The following is a 14,133-nucleotide window of genomic DNA, read 5'->3' as shown; positions in this document are numbered from 1 at the left end:
AGCACTAATTCTTAGTACCTTTCTTCAATAAACTCCTATATATCGGGTTTCTTCAAAACACCAATATTCCACGTTTCTGATACCATTGGTGCTGCTTATACCTTTGCCATAAATCTTTCAAATCTGATTTATAGAAAATGGCTAGAAATTGAACCAAAAAGGATACAGGTTTCTTCATACACCTGGATAGTGGCCATGTCACCCTCCAATCGGATAATCTCTCCAACCAACTCACTGTGGCCCACTCGCACCAGTTCATACATGGCTGCACCTGCCATGTCACAAGCTGTAACCACTGAAAAGAACAAATGAGTATTAAGATAATTAAAACATCCAATAAATCCTATAATACACTTCTCTCATATATTCATAGGAAAAATAAAATACCTACTATGGAACACACTATCTCATAAAAAGACAGTTTTAAAAAATTATACTTGATTTAAAATACTGTGTTAGCCGCAGACATACAAAGCATCCTAAGAGACTACTACAAGCAACTCTATGCCAATAAAATGGACAACCTGGAAGAAATGTTAGAAAGGTATAACCTTCCATGACTGAACCAGGAAGAAACAGAAAATATGAACAGACCAATCACAAGTAATGAAATTGAAACTGTGATTAAAAATCTTCCAACAAACAAAAGTCCAGGACAGATGGCTTCGCAGGTGAATGCTTCCAAACATTTAGAGAAGAGCTAACACCCATCCTTCTCAAACTCTTTCAAAAAAGTGCAGAGGAAAGAATATCCCCAAACTCATTCTATGAGGCCACCATCACCCCGATACCAAAACCAGACAAAGATACTATAAAAAAAGAAAATTACAGGCCAATATCACTGATGAATAGAGATGCAAAAATCCTCAACAAAATACTAGCAAACAGAATCCAACAACACATTAAAAGGATTACACCATGATCAAGTGGGATTTATCCCAGGGATGCAAGGATTCTTCAATATATGCAAATCAATCAAGATGATACACCATAGTAACAAACTGAAGAATAAAAACCATATGATCATCTCAATAGATGCAGAAAAAGCTTCTGACAAAATTCAACACCTATTCATGATAAAAACTCTCCAGAAAGTGGGCATAGAGGGAAACTACCTCAACATAATAAAGGCCATATACGACAAACTGACAGGAAACATCATTCTCAATGGTGAAAAACTGAAAGCATTTCCTCTAAGATCAGGAACAAGACAAGGATATCCACTCTCACCACCATTATTCAACAGAGTTTTGGAATTCCTAGCCACGGCAATCAGAGAAGAAAAAGAAATAAAAGGAATACAAATCGGAAAAGAAGAAGTAAAACTGTCACTGTTTGCAGGTGACATGATCCTATACATACTGAATCCTAAACATGCCACCAGCAAATTACTAGAGCTAATCAATTAATCTGGTAAAGTTGCAGGATACAAAATTAATGCACAGAAGTCTCTTGCATTCCTATACACTAACAATGAAAGATCATAAAGAGAAATTAAGGAAACAATCCCATTCACCACTGCAACAAAAGACTAAAATACCTAGGAATAAACCTACCTAAGGAGGCAAAAGACCTGTAGGCAGAAAACTAAAACACTGATGAAAGAAATCAAACATGACACAAACAGATGGAGAGATATACCACGTTCTTGGATTGGAAAAATCAATCATGTGAAAATGTCTATACTACCCAAAGCAATCTACAGATTCAATGCAATCCCTATCAAATTACCAGTGGCATTTTTTACAGAACTAGAACAAAAAATCTTAAAATTGGTATGGAGACACAAAAGACCCCGAATAGCCAAAGCAGTCTTGAGGGAAAAAAACGGAGCTGGAGGAATAAGACTCCCTGACATCAGACTATACTACAAAGCTACACTAATCAAGACAATATGGTACTGGCACAAAAACAGAAATATAGATCAATGGAACAGGATAGAAAGCCCAGAGATAAACCCATGCACCTATGGTCAACTAATCTATGACAAAGGAGGCACAGATATACAATGGAGAAAAGACAGTCTCTTCAGTAAGTGGTGCTGGGAAAACTGAAGAGCCACATGTAAAAGAATAAAATTAGAACACTCCCTAACACCATAGACAAAAATAAACTCAAAGTGGATTAAAGACCTAAATGTAAGTCCAGACACTATAAAACTCTCAGAGGAAAACATAGGAAGAACATTCTTTGACATAAATCACAGCAAGATCTTTTTTGATCTACCTCCTAGAGTAATGGAAAGAAAAACAAAAATAAACAAATGGGACCTAATGAAACTTAAAAGCTTTTGCAAGCAAAGGAAACCATAAACAAGATGAAAAGACCACCCTCAGAATGGGAGAAAATATTTGCAAACGAATCAATGGACAAAGGATTAATCTCCAAGATATATGAACAGCTTATGCAGCTCAATATTAAAAAAACAAACAACCCAATCAAAAAGTGGGCAGAAGACCTAAACAGACATTTCTCCAAAGAAGACATACAGATGGCCAAGAAGCACATGGAAAGCTGCTCAACATCACTAATTATCAGAGAAATTCAAATGAAAACTACAATGAGGTATCACCTCACACCAGTTAGAATGGGCATCATCAGAAAATCTACAAACAACAAATGCCGGACAGGGTGTCGAGAAAAGGGAACCCTCTTGCACTGTTGGTGGGAATGTAAATTGATACAGCCACTATGGAGAACAGTATGGAGGTTCCTTAAAAAACTAAAAATAGAATTACCATGACCCTGCAATCCCACTACTGGGCAAATACCCAGAGAAAACCATAATTCAAAAAGACACATGCCCCCCAATGTTCATTGTAGCACTATTTACAATAGCCAGGTCATGGAAGCAACCTAAATGCCCATAGACAGACGAGTGGATAAAGAAGATATGGTACATATATGCAATGGAATATTACTCAGCCATAAAAAGGAATAAAACTGGGTCATTTGTAGAGACGTGGATGGATCTAGAGGCTGTCATACAGAGTGAAGTAAGTCAGAAAGAGAAAAACAAATATCATATATTAACGTATTTATGTGGAACCTAGAAAAATGGTACAGATGAACCTGTTTGCAGGGCAGAAATAGAGACACAGATGTAGAAGACAAATGTATGGACACCAAGGGGCTAAAGTGGGGGGTGTGGGGTGGAGGTGGTGGTGGGATGAATTGGGAGATAGGGATTGACATGTATACACTGATGTGTATAAAATGGATGACTAATAAGAACCTGCTGTATAAAAAAATAAAATAACATGCAAAAATTCAAAGAAGTATATAAAAAAATAAAATACTGTGTTAGTTTCAGGTGTACAGCCAATGATTCAGTTATATACATTTTTTTTCAGATTACTTTCCATTTATAGATTATTACAATATATGGAATATAATTCCCTGTGCTATACAGTAAATCCTTGTTGCTTATCTATTTCATGCACAATAGTTTGTATCTGTTAATCCCATACTCCTAATTTGTCCTCTCCTGCTTCCCTCTCCCTTTTGGTAACCATAAATTTGTTTTCTATGTCTGTGAGTCTGTTTCATATACAGATTTATTTGTATTATTTTTTAGATTCCACATCTAAGTGATATCATACAATTTTGTCTTTGACTTACTTCACTAAGTTTAATATTCTCTAGGTTCATCCATGTTGCTGCAAATGGCAATATTTCATTCTTATTATGGCTGAGTAATATTCCATTGTATATATATACCATATCTTCTTAAGCCAATCATCTGTTGATGGGTACTTAGTTTGCTTCTATGTCTTGCCTACTGTAAATAGTGATGCTATGAACATTGGGGTAGATGCATCTTTCGAATTAAGAGTTTTCCTCTTTGCTGGACATATACCCAGAAGTAGGACTGCTGAATCATATGGTAGCTCTATTTTCAGTTTTTTAAGGAACATCCATATTGCTTTCCATAGTAGCTACACCAATTTACATTCCCACCAACAGTGTAGGAGGGTTCGCTTTTCTCCACATCCTCTTCAGCATTTATTATTTGCAGACTTTTTTGATGACAGCCATTCTAACTGCTTTGTGAAGATACCTCACTGTTGTTTTGATCTTCATTTCTCTAATAATTAGTGATGTTGAACATCTTTTTATATGCCTGTTGGTCAGCTGTGTGCCTTCTTTGGTAAAATGTCTATTTAGGTCTTCTGCCCTTTTTTTTTTTTCTGCCCATTTTTTGATTGAGTTGTTTGGTTTTTCGATATTGAGTTGCATGAGCTTTTTGTATATTTTGGACATTAACCCTTTGTCAGTCACATCATCTGCAAGTATTTTCTTCCATTCCATATGTTGTCTTTTCGTTTTGTTGATCAAAAGACACATTTTTAGGGACTTCCCTGGTGGCGCAGTGTTTAAGAACCCGCCTGCCAATGCAGGGGACACAGGTTCGATCCCTGGTCTGGGAAGATCCCACATGCCATGGAGCAACTAAGCCCGTACGCCACAACTACTGAGCCTGCACTCTAGAGCCCACGTGCTGCGACTACTGAGCCCACGTGCTGCAACTACTGAAGCCTGTGCACCTAGAGCCCGTCCTCTGCACCAGGAGAAGCCACTGCAATGAGAAGCCTGTGCACCACAACAAAGAGTAGCCCCCGCTCGTTGCAACTAGAGGAAGCCCGCACGCAGCAATGAAGACCCAATGCAGCCAAAAAAAAAACAAAAGAGACATTTTTAGCATATGACATAGTTGGGGTAAACAATAAAATTTGTTCGGCTAAAGATTACTTATTTACATAATATACATGAAAACTATATTCATTTTGAAGTTCTATATGACAAACTCTTACCTAGTAGCATTGAGGCAAGTTTTGATCAACCTAGGTTGCTATAATATATGGAATGACGGGTTTTGGAACAATAGTAATAAAAAAAACCTTTAAAACTAAAATGAGAACAAGAGCTTTAGCTAGTTGCATGATAGAATGCCACACAATTATCAGTTTGCTGTGTTGTCACCATCGCTTTGAGAAATATTATATAAAACAACATCTTTACTTTCTAACACTTTATACCAGTGGTTCTTAAAACTTCTGGAACAAAGACTCTTGATAAACTAATGACAGATCTATCTAGAAAACCTCCCATTTGCATCAAAGATTTTTTTCATATCCCATAGGATGTTTATTTCATATCCCATAGGACGTTTATAATCAGTCACCACCACTGGGTGAAATCCTAATTAAAAATCCCTATTTCTTATAAATACTGAACTAGAATTTACACTTATTATTTTGGTTTATTTATTTGTTTGTTTATTTATGGCTGAGTTGGGTCTTCATTGCTGTGCGCGGGCTTTCTCTAGTTGCGGTGAGTAGGGGCTACTCTTCGTTGCGGTGCGCAGGTTTCTCGTTGCGGTGGCCTGTCTTTGTTGCAGAGCACAGGCTCTAGGGCATGCAGGCTTCAGTAGTCGCGGCACACGGGCTCAGCAGTTGTAGCTCGTGGGCTCTGGGGCGCAGGCTCAGTAGTTGTGGTGCACGGGCTTAGTTGCTTGGTTGCATGTGGGATCTTCCGGGACCAGGGATGGAACCTGTGTCCCCTGCATTGGCAGGCGCATTTTTAACCATTGCACCACCAGAGAAGTCCTGATCATGTTGTCTAGTAAGCAAAAACTACTTTTCTGGAATGAGGGGAATGTTGTACATTTTCAGATATGTAGAAATAAGTCTTTTTTTTTTAATTAAGGAATCCACTTCTATGACTGTCACGAAGCCCAGGCTGAGTTAACAGTGACAAGTTATGGAAGTAACAACATCCCACTCTGGACTTTCTGGTTACAACCACTGTCTTCTCTCTCTAACCTCAACCTCTCTACATCTACCTCTATCTGTCTCTCTACCAGACTCATGAGGCCTCAATCCCTGCCCTCCTATTCCTGGAAGGTGCCAAAGCCAGCTATGTAAGAGGCCTTTTCAGGAGAAGACGACTTCTGTCTTCCCAGAAGACAAAGCCTCTACTGTGCTTTATGAGGCGGATAGCAACCCCAAACCACAGATAGGTTGGGACCTGCGCAGGCCTCAATGGAATAAGTCTATTTTAATATTTAGCCTTCTGATACAATTAATTAGATCTATGAATTAGGTAATATTCGAGTGAAAACTATTAAGGTGTTAATATTTATTTAACATTGAACAATGGAAATTTATTAATTTTTTAAATACTTACCTCTGAACCTATATATAAGAATAGTTAAGATGCACCAAAATACCAGAGATCACTAACGTTTGAAATCATATTTCATAAACAAAAGTATGCCATTTTTCTACTACCTCATTAAGTACTTAAAAATTATAAATAGGTTCCAAGAGCAGTTAACTACAAGTTTCAGAAAAATATTTTTACCTAAACTCTTTTGATAGTGTTCTTTTGCCTTTTCCCTAAGAGTTCTTGTGTATAGCCTGTCTTTCCTGAAGACCTTACAATCCTCAAGGGGAAAAACTGTTTCTCCGAATGGCAAAAGAGATTGAAAACAGTGAAATATATTATCTGCTAATAAGTTCAAGCTCAAACACCAATTTCTAAGTGGTAGAAGCTTCTTAGGGAGAAACAGGCACAGTGACTGACAGTGTTTTCTTTGTATTAACACCAAAAAGTGTCATCACCTCTTCTGTGATTAGAACAAGAAAAAGACTACAACATGACTTTGTAAAAAGATATAAGGAAAAATGAATTTCCATGGCACTAAAGATACAAATCAATGAGCAGCTTTACCTATGGAAACTATGAACCACATTTTGCAATAGAAGTGTGGAATAATAAAATGAATACTAGAACAAAATTTATTATTTAAAATGCAGTACCCCAAGTGTGGGCAGAACAAACATAAACTGCTTTCCATTCTCATTATCATGTCATAAGACTATTTTCCTACAGGTAGCTAGTTATGTGATATCTGAATAACCATTCAGAAAGATTTATACGTGCAAAGAGCCAAGGTTGATATTTCTGAGAAATGCTTTAAAAGCAATTATTAAAATTCAAATCCAATTAACAGACATCTAGGTATCACATACTAAAACCCATAAACTTTATAGTTTTTTAACCTCACGCTTAACAAAAAAATTAAGACATATAACACCAACTATACATTTATATAATAAACAGGATATCACAAATTAGTACCTCAATAATTATCAAATTTAGATAATAAATGTTACAGTAGCCCTTATGATGGAGGTATTACCTCAGTCTTACAGCAGCTATGAAATCTTTTAAAGACAGAATTTATGTAGGTGAACAGAAACTTGTGTATTTCTGCCTAAATCATCTTGAAAAGACATTAATTGATATTAGGAATTTTTACTATTGAGATTATTATGTATTACTTACCAGGTCCTGAGACCCCATGCACATAACCAAACGTGCTTTCTTTATCTTCATCACGTATTTTGGGTAGCTTGGAGAAATCCATCATGTTAACTTACCTATGGTAAAAAAAAAAAAAAAAAAAAAAAGAATTAAGTTATAATTACAAACTTTAAAGCAAAAGAACCAATATAGGTAGTGAACTTTGGTGTATTCTTGAGTTATTACCACTTCTTCAAAGTAAAATATAAAATTCTTAAGATTTGGTTAAAAGTACCTCATTCTTGGATAGTCTACAGTTATTAAAACTCAGAATTATATATCCGTATGCAAGATATTCAATAGAAAATACCCCATGGAATGTAACAGACTGTGAATTCTTTCCAACCTCTTATCTAGCCTGACAACATCTTGCCCTCCCATTATTTCTCTGACCTCCTCTCTAACGACTCTTCCCCTTAATCAGGCTGCATAAACACTGAACTCTTTGCCATTACTCAAAGCACATACACATTCTGCCTCAGGGTCTTTGTACATGTTGTTCCCGCTGTCTGGAGTACTCTTCTGCCAGATGTCAGCTTCTATATACCTCCTTCAGGTCTTTCCTCAAATGTCCCCTTCTCTGAGAGGCTTCTCTGCCTATCTGCCCATCTATTTAAAATACCTCCCCTCCTTCTCTGCTTTATTTTTTTATCATCTAACAAGTTGTATCTTACATTTAAAAAATGTTTAAATGTAAAATCTACCTTTAAAATATTTCTGGGATCATTTTTCCCTTTTTTCTTTTTTTAGCAGAACACAGAATAGTGTAAGAAATTCAGTTCAACTTCTTTACTTTAGAGATGTGCAATCTGAAAAACCCAAACAATGAACTATTCAAGTCCAAACAGAAAACTGGTTACAGACCCCAAAGTAGAATGTTTCTATGTAACTGCTGGTCTAACTTATTACTGACAATTTAATAAAGAAGATAAAATATATGTACATTTAAAAAGCTAAATAATGTCTCCAAACAACCATAAAGTAAAGGTCACAGATCAATATGTAATAAAGTATCAAATAATACACACTTATTTACTAAAAGTTCAACGATTAGAATGTTTGGGGAAAACATCTTGAAGGTCAGGTATAATTAGCATAGGAAAAGAAGGAGAGCAAAAGGCATTTCAGGTGGGGAAATAACGAGAACAAAAGAAGGGAAATAAAAATTTCAGGAACAGTTAACAGCCTGACTGGAATAAAAGGTTTATGTTATGGCAACAGTGAGAAATAAGGATAAGGGAGACTAATTTGTGGGCCTTGAAATGAATGCCTACTGGACTTTATCCTACAAACAATAGGAAATAACCGAAGATTGAGGGAGAACTGTTATGAGAATAATGATGTTTAACCAATCTAACGTTAAGTAGGGGAAGGGATGCAGGCATGAAGAGAAGTTGAAAAGCTCCGGAATTAGTTATGGGGTGAGTGTCAATGTGTTACCAGAGTTGTCACCAGACCCTTGCTCAAAACCCACCAACCCCTCCTTGGAATAGGAACTAACATATATCTTTCATCACAGGGTCTGGACACAAAGAAAGGAAGCTATAGGAAGAGAAAAACAAAAACCGGACAGAACCAGCTGAAACCAAGATGGCGATGAATCTTAACTCCAAGAGACCCCGAGTCTCTTTCTACACTGATTTTACTACATTGGTGTACTAAATGACACACCTACTGGCAGCCGTGACTGGAAGTCACTGACCAAAAAAGGACAGCAAAGTGGTGGCATCCCATTTCCAGGAAAGCCTGCCTCTTTCCCAGAAAACTAATGCATATGCATCCCCATCATTAGTCTCACTCCTTCCCCCCATTGTCTTTATTCCTTAAAAGCAAATCCGTCTTGCCATTAAGGCGAGAGCTTGATTTGTGAACTAAGTTCCCACTTATCCATTCTCTGGCCATTGAATAAAGCTTCTGTTGCTTCAATTTCTGCTTTGGTTTCATTTTTTGGCTGCTGGAACCCGAATGGAAAAAAACCTTCTCTGTGGAGGCAGAGGGCCTCAGTGGGCTAGGGCCCGAGCAGGGGTCCATACAACTTAACTGGTAACAAATGGACTCAATTTATTAAATGTTTACTGAGCTCCTACCAAGGAAAAGGTACTGTGTTAAACTTAGGGAATAAAGACTATGAATAAAAGGAGATTTCACTGGTTTTAAACAACTGTACCATAAGACAAAATTACTTAAGTGTTCAAAATGACAACACATTGGGAGAAAAGGAGAAATTGATTCAGATGTGGGAAAAGTGTAAAGCAATGGGGATGAGTTAGGGGAACAGGTAAGAACTGGAAAGTAAGTTTCAAGGCTGAGTTGAGTCCAAATAGAAAGAATACAGAAAGAGGAAAATCAGACCCTGAGGTTTAGGTATTAATTCAGGCAGGGTACAGTGGTGTTTTTCAGTCTTTCTGGAGTCATTGAAGGATGGCTACAGAACCCTACACTCCTTGGAATACAATTTGTAATCCATTAACCAAGGTATCAAAGAATTCGGGAAGGGCGTGTAACAATAAAGTCATTAACAGTGGAATTCTGGTTTGATACACTTAGTGCCTTCAGAAGCAGGACGGTGTATAGGGATAACAGAGAAGAATTAAAGAGTGATTAAAGAAACAAGCAAGAGTAAAAACAATTAAAGATCAAAACCATATGGCGATTCACTTTGTTATACAGCAGAAGCTAACACAACATCGTAAAGCAATTATACTCCAATAAAGATGTTAAAAAACCCAAAAATCAACCACATGGCTATATGGGAGACCTTCCAAATGAGAAGAATATGATCAAAGGGGCAAGAAAAGTACCAACACCTTAAAGATGGTATCAGTGATAAGGTAGAGACTATCATCACTTTGGTCATTTATTGATAAAGATGAAGTTAGTGTGTAAGTCCTTAGAAATCATGGAAAAATAATAATAAATCTGATATTACAGTCACAAATGTCAATGTAAAGGAGACAAGGATTTTGGTGTCAGTAAGAAAATTGGAGGAAGGGCAGTTGAGGGAGGAAGTAAAGAAAAGGGGAAACTGGTTTATTAGGATTTTCCAGCCTCCTAAAGATGCAGAAGGGAACTGTTGAGTAAGTAGGAATGGGACTGCAAAAGATTAGAATATAAAAAGATGAAAGTTTTTCTAGAAACTACTTAGATAACAGGGGAAAAAACAAAGTTTAAAGATAAGCATTTATTTGGGAAATGGGTTGGGCAAAGTCTTCAAAGAAGTACTAAACAAGCAAAGGAGGTCAAATTTTAATCTCCAGAAAATCAAAGATTTTCAAAGTCAGAAGAGAACTTTATAATAATACAGTCTAACTTCTTCCCCAAATATGGGTATTTCCTATGATACATGATCATCTGCCTATCAAAGTGGAAATATCATGAAATATTGAGTCAGCAGGCTTAGGAAATATACTGATTCTACCAGTGACACACTGCAGGAGATCTTGGACAAATCAAAATCTCTTAATATCTTCATTTGAAAAACACAAGTACCACCTACCCTGGGGCTATTAAATTACAGTTTGTCAAAATGTTCCCTGTGAGATGTAAAATGCTCACAAAAAATTCATCTGTAATACCTACCATTTAAACAGGGCTTCAGTTTTGAAAAAGCCATTCTATTTTCAGAAATCGCCTCTTAGAGAGTTGTTTTGTATTCAACCTAAATCTACTTCCCCAACTTCTACCCTCTGGCCTTTCTTCCAACTACTGTAGCCACACACAGTATCTTCCCTCCCGGAGGAATTCTCTTTGGTGTCAACTGTCCCTCAAAGGATAGCCTTTTTCAGATCTTTCTCCCCTGAGGCTACCCTCTTCCGGAAGTATTTCACGATATCAATGTTTCTTTTAAAACAGAGCGAACAAAATTAAAAACTGTATTCTAAATATATCATATGAGTAAGTTCTGAAGAGTACCACTTTCATCTGTTCTGGCTGCTTTCTTTTTATTGAGAAACAGAGACCAAGGCTTTGAGTCAGACAAATGAAGTCTGAAATTATAAATTGTGCCCTTGAGCAAATCAAATTCTTTCAACCTTTTGAGACTCATTTCATCTGTCAAATCTCCTGGGATTGTTGTGAAGCACCTAACAGTAAGCCTAACAGAAAAGTATTACTGATGACTACTAACCTTATTCTGTTAGTACAAGCTAATATGGCCTATATTTCTAAAAAGAACCTAACATATTCTTATCTTCTTGTTATATGAACCAAATCTAGTCAAGTGGCTAGTTTTTTTCTTAGCTATTATGTGTATTTTACCATAACTTTATTTTCTAAAACTAAGTAGATTTTATTTTAAGCATCAGTGATATGCCAGGTGCTGTATCATAGACTGAAAATACAGTGGAGTAAGAATAGTTACAATACGGTAACAAATGTGCTCTCATAGAGCAGTGCAGAGTGACTTAGAAGAGGCATCTAACCTTGACTTGGGCAGGACAAGAGTGACTTAGAGGAGGCTAAGCTGAAACCTGAAAGATGAGGAGGCATTAGAGTATACAGTAGAACTTTCTTACAGATGCTTTAAATCTCCTAGGTTTCATGAAGGTGTTCTAGAATGTTCATGAGGCAATAATAGTATCTGTTCTGATTTTTAAAAACAGGTGTTTACATATTTTCCCTTTTAAACAACAACAAGAGCCTCCAAATGTATGAGCAATAATTAGTGGAAATCAAATGAGTTTGTTCATGATTCAGCTGCCTTGTGAATTTATCACTCAGCTGGATAATCCTAGCCACCATAGGAAACTGATGATTCTACAGTTTTAAACTTTATTTTTAGGCATATATTGTTTAATTTATGCCAAAGGCAGCAGGTGTTAGGAACAGTGATATCAAACTAATAAGTGAACCAAGAGGCTAAGTGATAATTCTATAAATTCACTTAAATATGCTTTTCACCAGATCCAAAAATTTCCATTCATCTGATTAATATTCTTATAACAAATCAAGATGATTCTACTTTTTAAAAAGTCAGTGTTGGGCTTCCCTGGTGGTGCAGTGGTTGAGAGTCCGCCTGCCAATGCAGGGGATACGGGTTCGTGCCCCTGTCCGGGAAGATCCCACATGCCGTGGAGCAGCTGGGCCCGTGAGCCATGGCCGCTGAGCCTGCGCATCCGAAGCCTGTGCTCCGCAACGGGAGAGGCCACAGTAGTGAGAGGCCCGCGTACCGCAAAATAAATAAATAAATAAATAAATAATAAGTAAAATAAAATAAAAAGTCAGTGTTTACAACAGCCAAGATATGGAAGCAACCTAAACGCCCATCAATAGATGAATAGGTAAAGAAGATGTGGTATACAAATATAATGGAATATTTCCCAGTTGTAAGAAACGAATGAAATCTTGAGATTTTCAACAACATGGACCTAGAGGGTATTATGCTTAGTGAAATAAGTCAGACAGAAAAGGACAAATACTGCATGAGTTCACTTAAATGTGTAATCTAAAAAACAAAACAGGACTTCCCTGGTGGCCCAGTGGTTAAGACTCCACACTTCTACTGCAAGGGGGCACAGGTTCCATCCCTGGTCGGATCCCGAACGCTGCACTGCGCAGCCAAAAGAAAAACAAAACAAATGAAGAAACATAACAAAACACAGAGTCATGGATACAGAGAACAAACAGGTGGTTGCCAGAGGGGAAAGAGGTGGGGGAAGGAAAGAAATGCGAGATGAAGAGGTACAAACTTCCAGTTGCAAAATGAATGAGTCACAGGCATGAATGTACACTGCGGGGAATACAGTCAGTAAGTATAAAACTGGAAGGAAAAAAAAGTCAATGTTAAGAGGAGAAAAACATGATGATGGTCACAAGTAATTTAGCTTTTTGTACACCACTGTATGATATTCAGAGAAGTGGTTACAAATACATTCAAAAACCAACTCTTAACATATCTTTCATGATAAAATAAGAATATTATGAAAACACCAGTTTTTAAAGTATAAAATGTAGGAATTCCAGGCACTTTTGTCCACTTTTGATGCTTCAACATGTTAAATTTTAATCTCGGCTTCAACTCAGACCTTTATATTTGCTGTGCCCTGCCTAGAATGTCTTTTCCTCACTCTCATGAAATAGTCCCTCTCTTCCCATTGTCATCCTCGATGCTCTTACCCTGCTTTTCTTCATAGAACTTTTAACTACCTGAAAGAATATTTTTTCTTTTTAATTTACTTGTTTACTGTGGTTAGTATAAGCATCTGTATCACTCCCTAGAATACTTAGTTTCATGAGGATATAGAAAACAGTGCCTGGGCAAAGAAAAAAGCACTCAGTGAATAGTTACCGAATAACTTCATACCCCCTAATACCATCTCCATTTTACAAATGTGGAAACTAAAGAATGGAGATGTAAGTAACTTTGCCCAAGATCACAAAACCAGCAAACAGCAAAGGTGGGATTATGAACCGAGGCAGTCTGACATCAAAGCCTATGCTCTTTAAGCACTGCACTCTGCCTCCTCAATTAACTAGGCTGATTTCTATTGTATACATCTAAACAATCCTATGTGGTACAGAGGACAATAGTCTCTACCTCAAGACTATATGTTTTATTTTATTAGACACAGAGCTGCAACATTCAGATTCCACTTCAAGGAAGTGGATAGCCAACAGCTGTCAGCCCTTCAGGGATGCAGAGAGCTGCCTTGCCCACATTCACACCCTTCACAGAGCAACCTGCACCAGGTGACTAAGCAAAGTGGAGGTATAAAGAAAGGCCCAGCCCTATCAGCCCAATGCGGAGGTCACGAGCAATAAATG

The 14,133-nt window shown here is 37.2% G+C and overlaps 1 protein-coding gene across 2 annotated transcripts in view; it reads right to left on the bottom strand.

The window, feature by feature from the left end:
• The window catches only part of ATP6V1A (ATPase H+ transporting V1 subunit A), a 55,814-nt gene that overhangs the window by 23,041 nt on the left and 18,640 nt on the right, over positions 1–14,133 (bottom strand). For both annotated transcript variants that reach the window (XM_027104968.1, XM_027104978.1), the window contains exons 2-3: positions 7,354–7,448; positions 167–295 (exon numbers count right to left, since the gene is read on the bottom strand). In XM_027104968.1, coding sequence (XP_026960769.1) covers positions 167–295; positions 7,354–7,438 — 214 coding nt within the window. In that variant the 5' untranslated portion in view covers positions 7,439–7,448. The remainder of the gene's footprint in view (positions 1–166; positions 296–7,353; positions 7,449–14,133) is intronic.

The sequence above is a fragment of the Aethalodelphis obliquidens genome, unplaced genomic scaffold, assembly GCF_003676395.1.
Source record: "Aethalodelphis obliquidens isolate GAN/ISIS:26980383/991018 unplaced genomic scaffold, ASM367639v1 scaffold1, whole genome shotgun sequence".
Taxonomy (NCBI): domain Eukaryota; kingdom Metazoa; phylum Chordata; class Mammalia; order Artiodactyla; family Delphinidae; genus Aethalodelphis; species Aethalodelphis obliquidens.
Note: the sequence above shows the minus strand (reverse complement) of the source record. Positions and strands in the feature narration are given on the sequence as shown.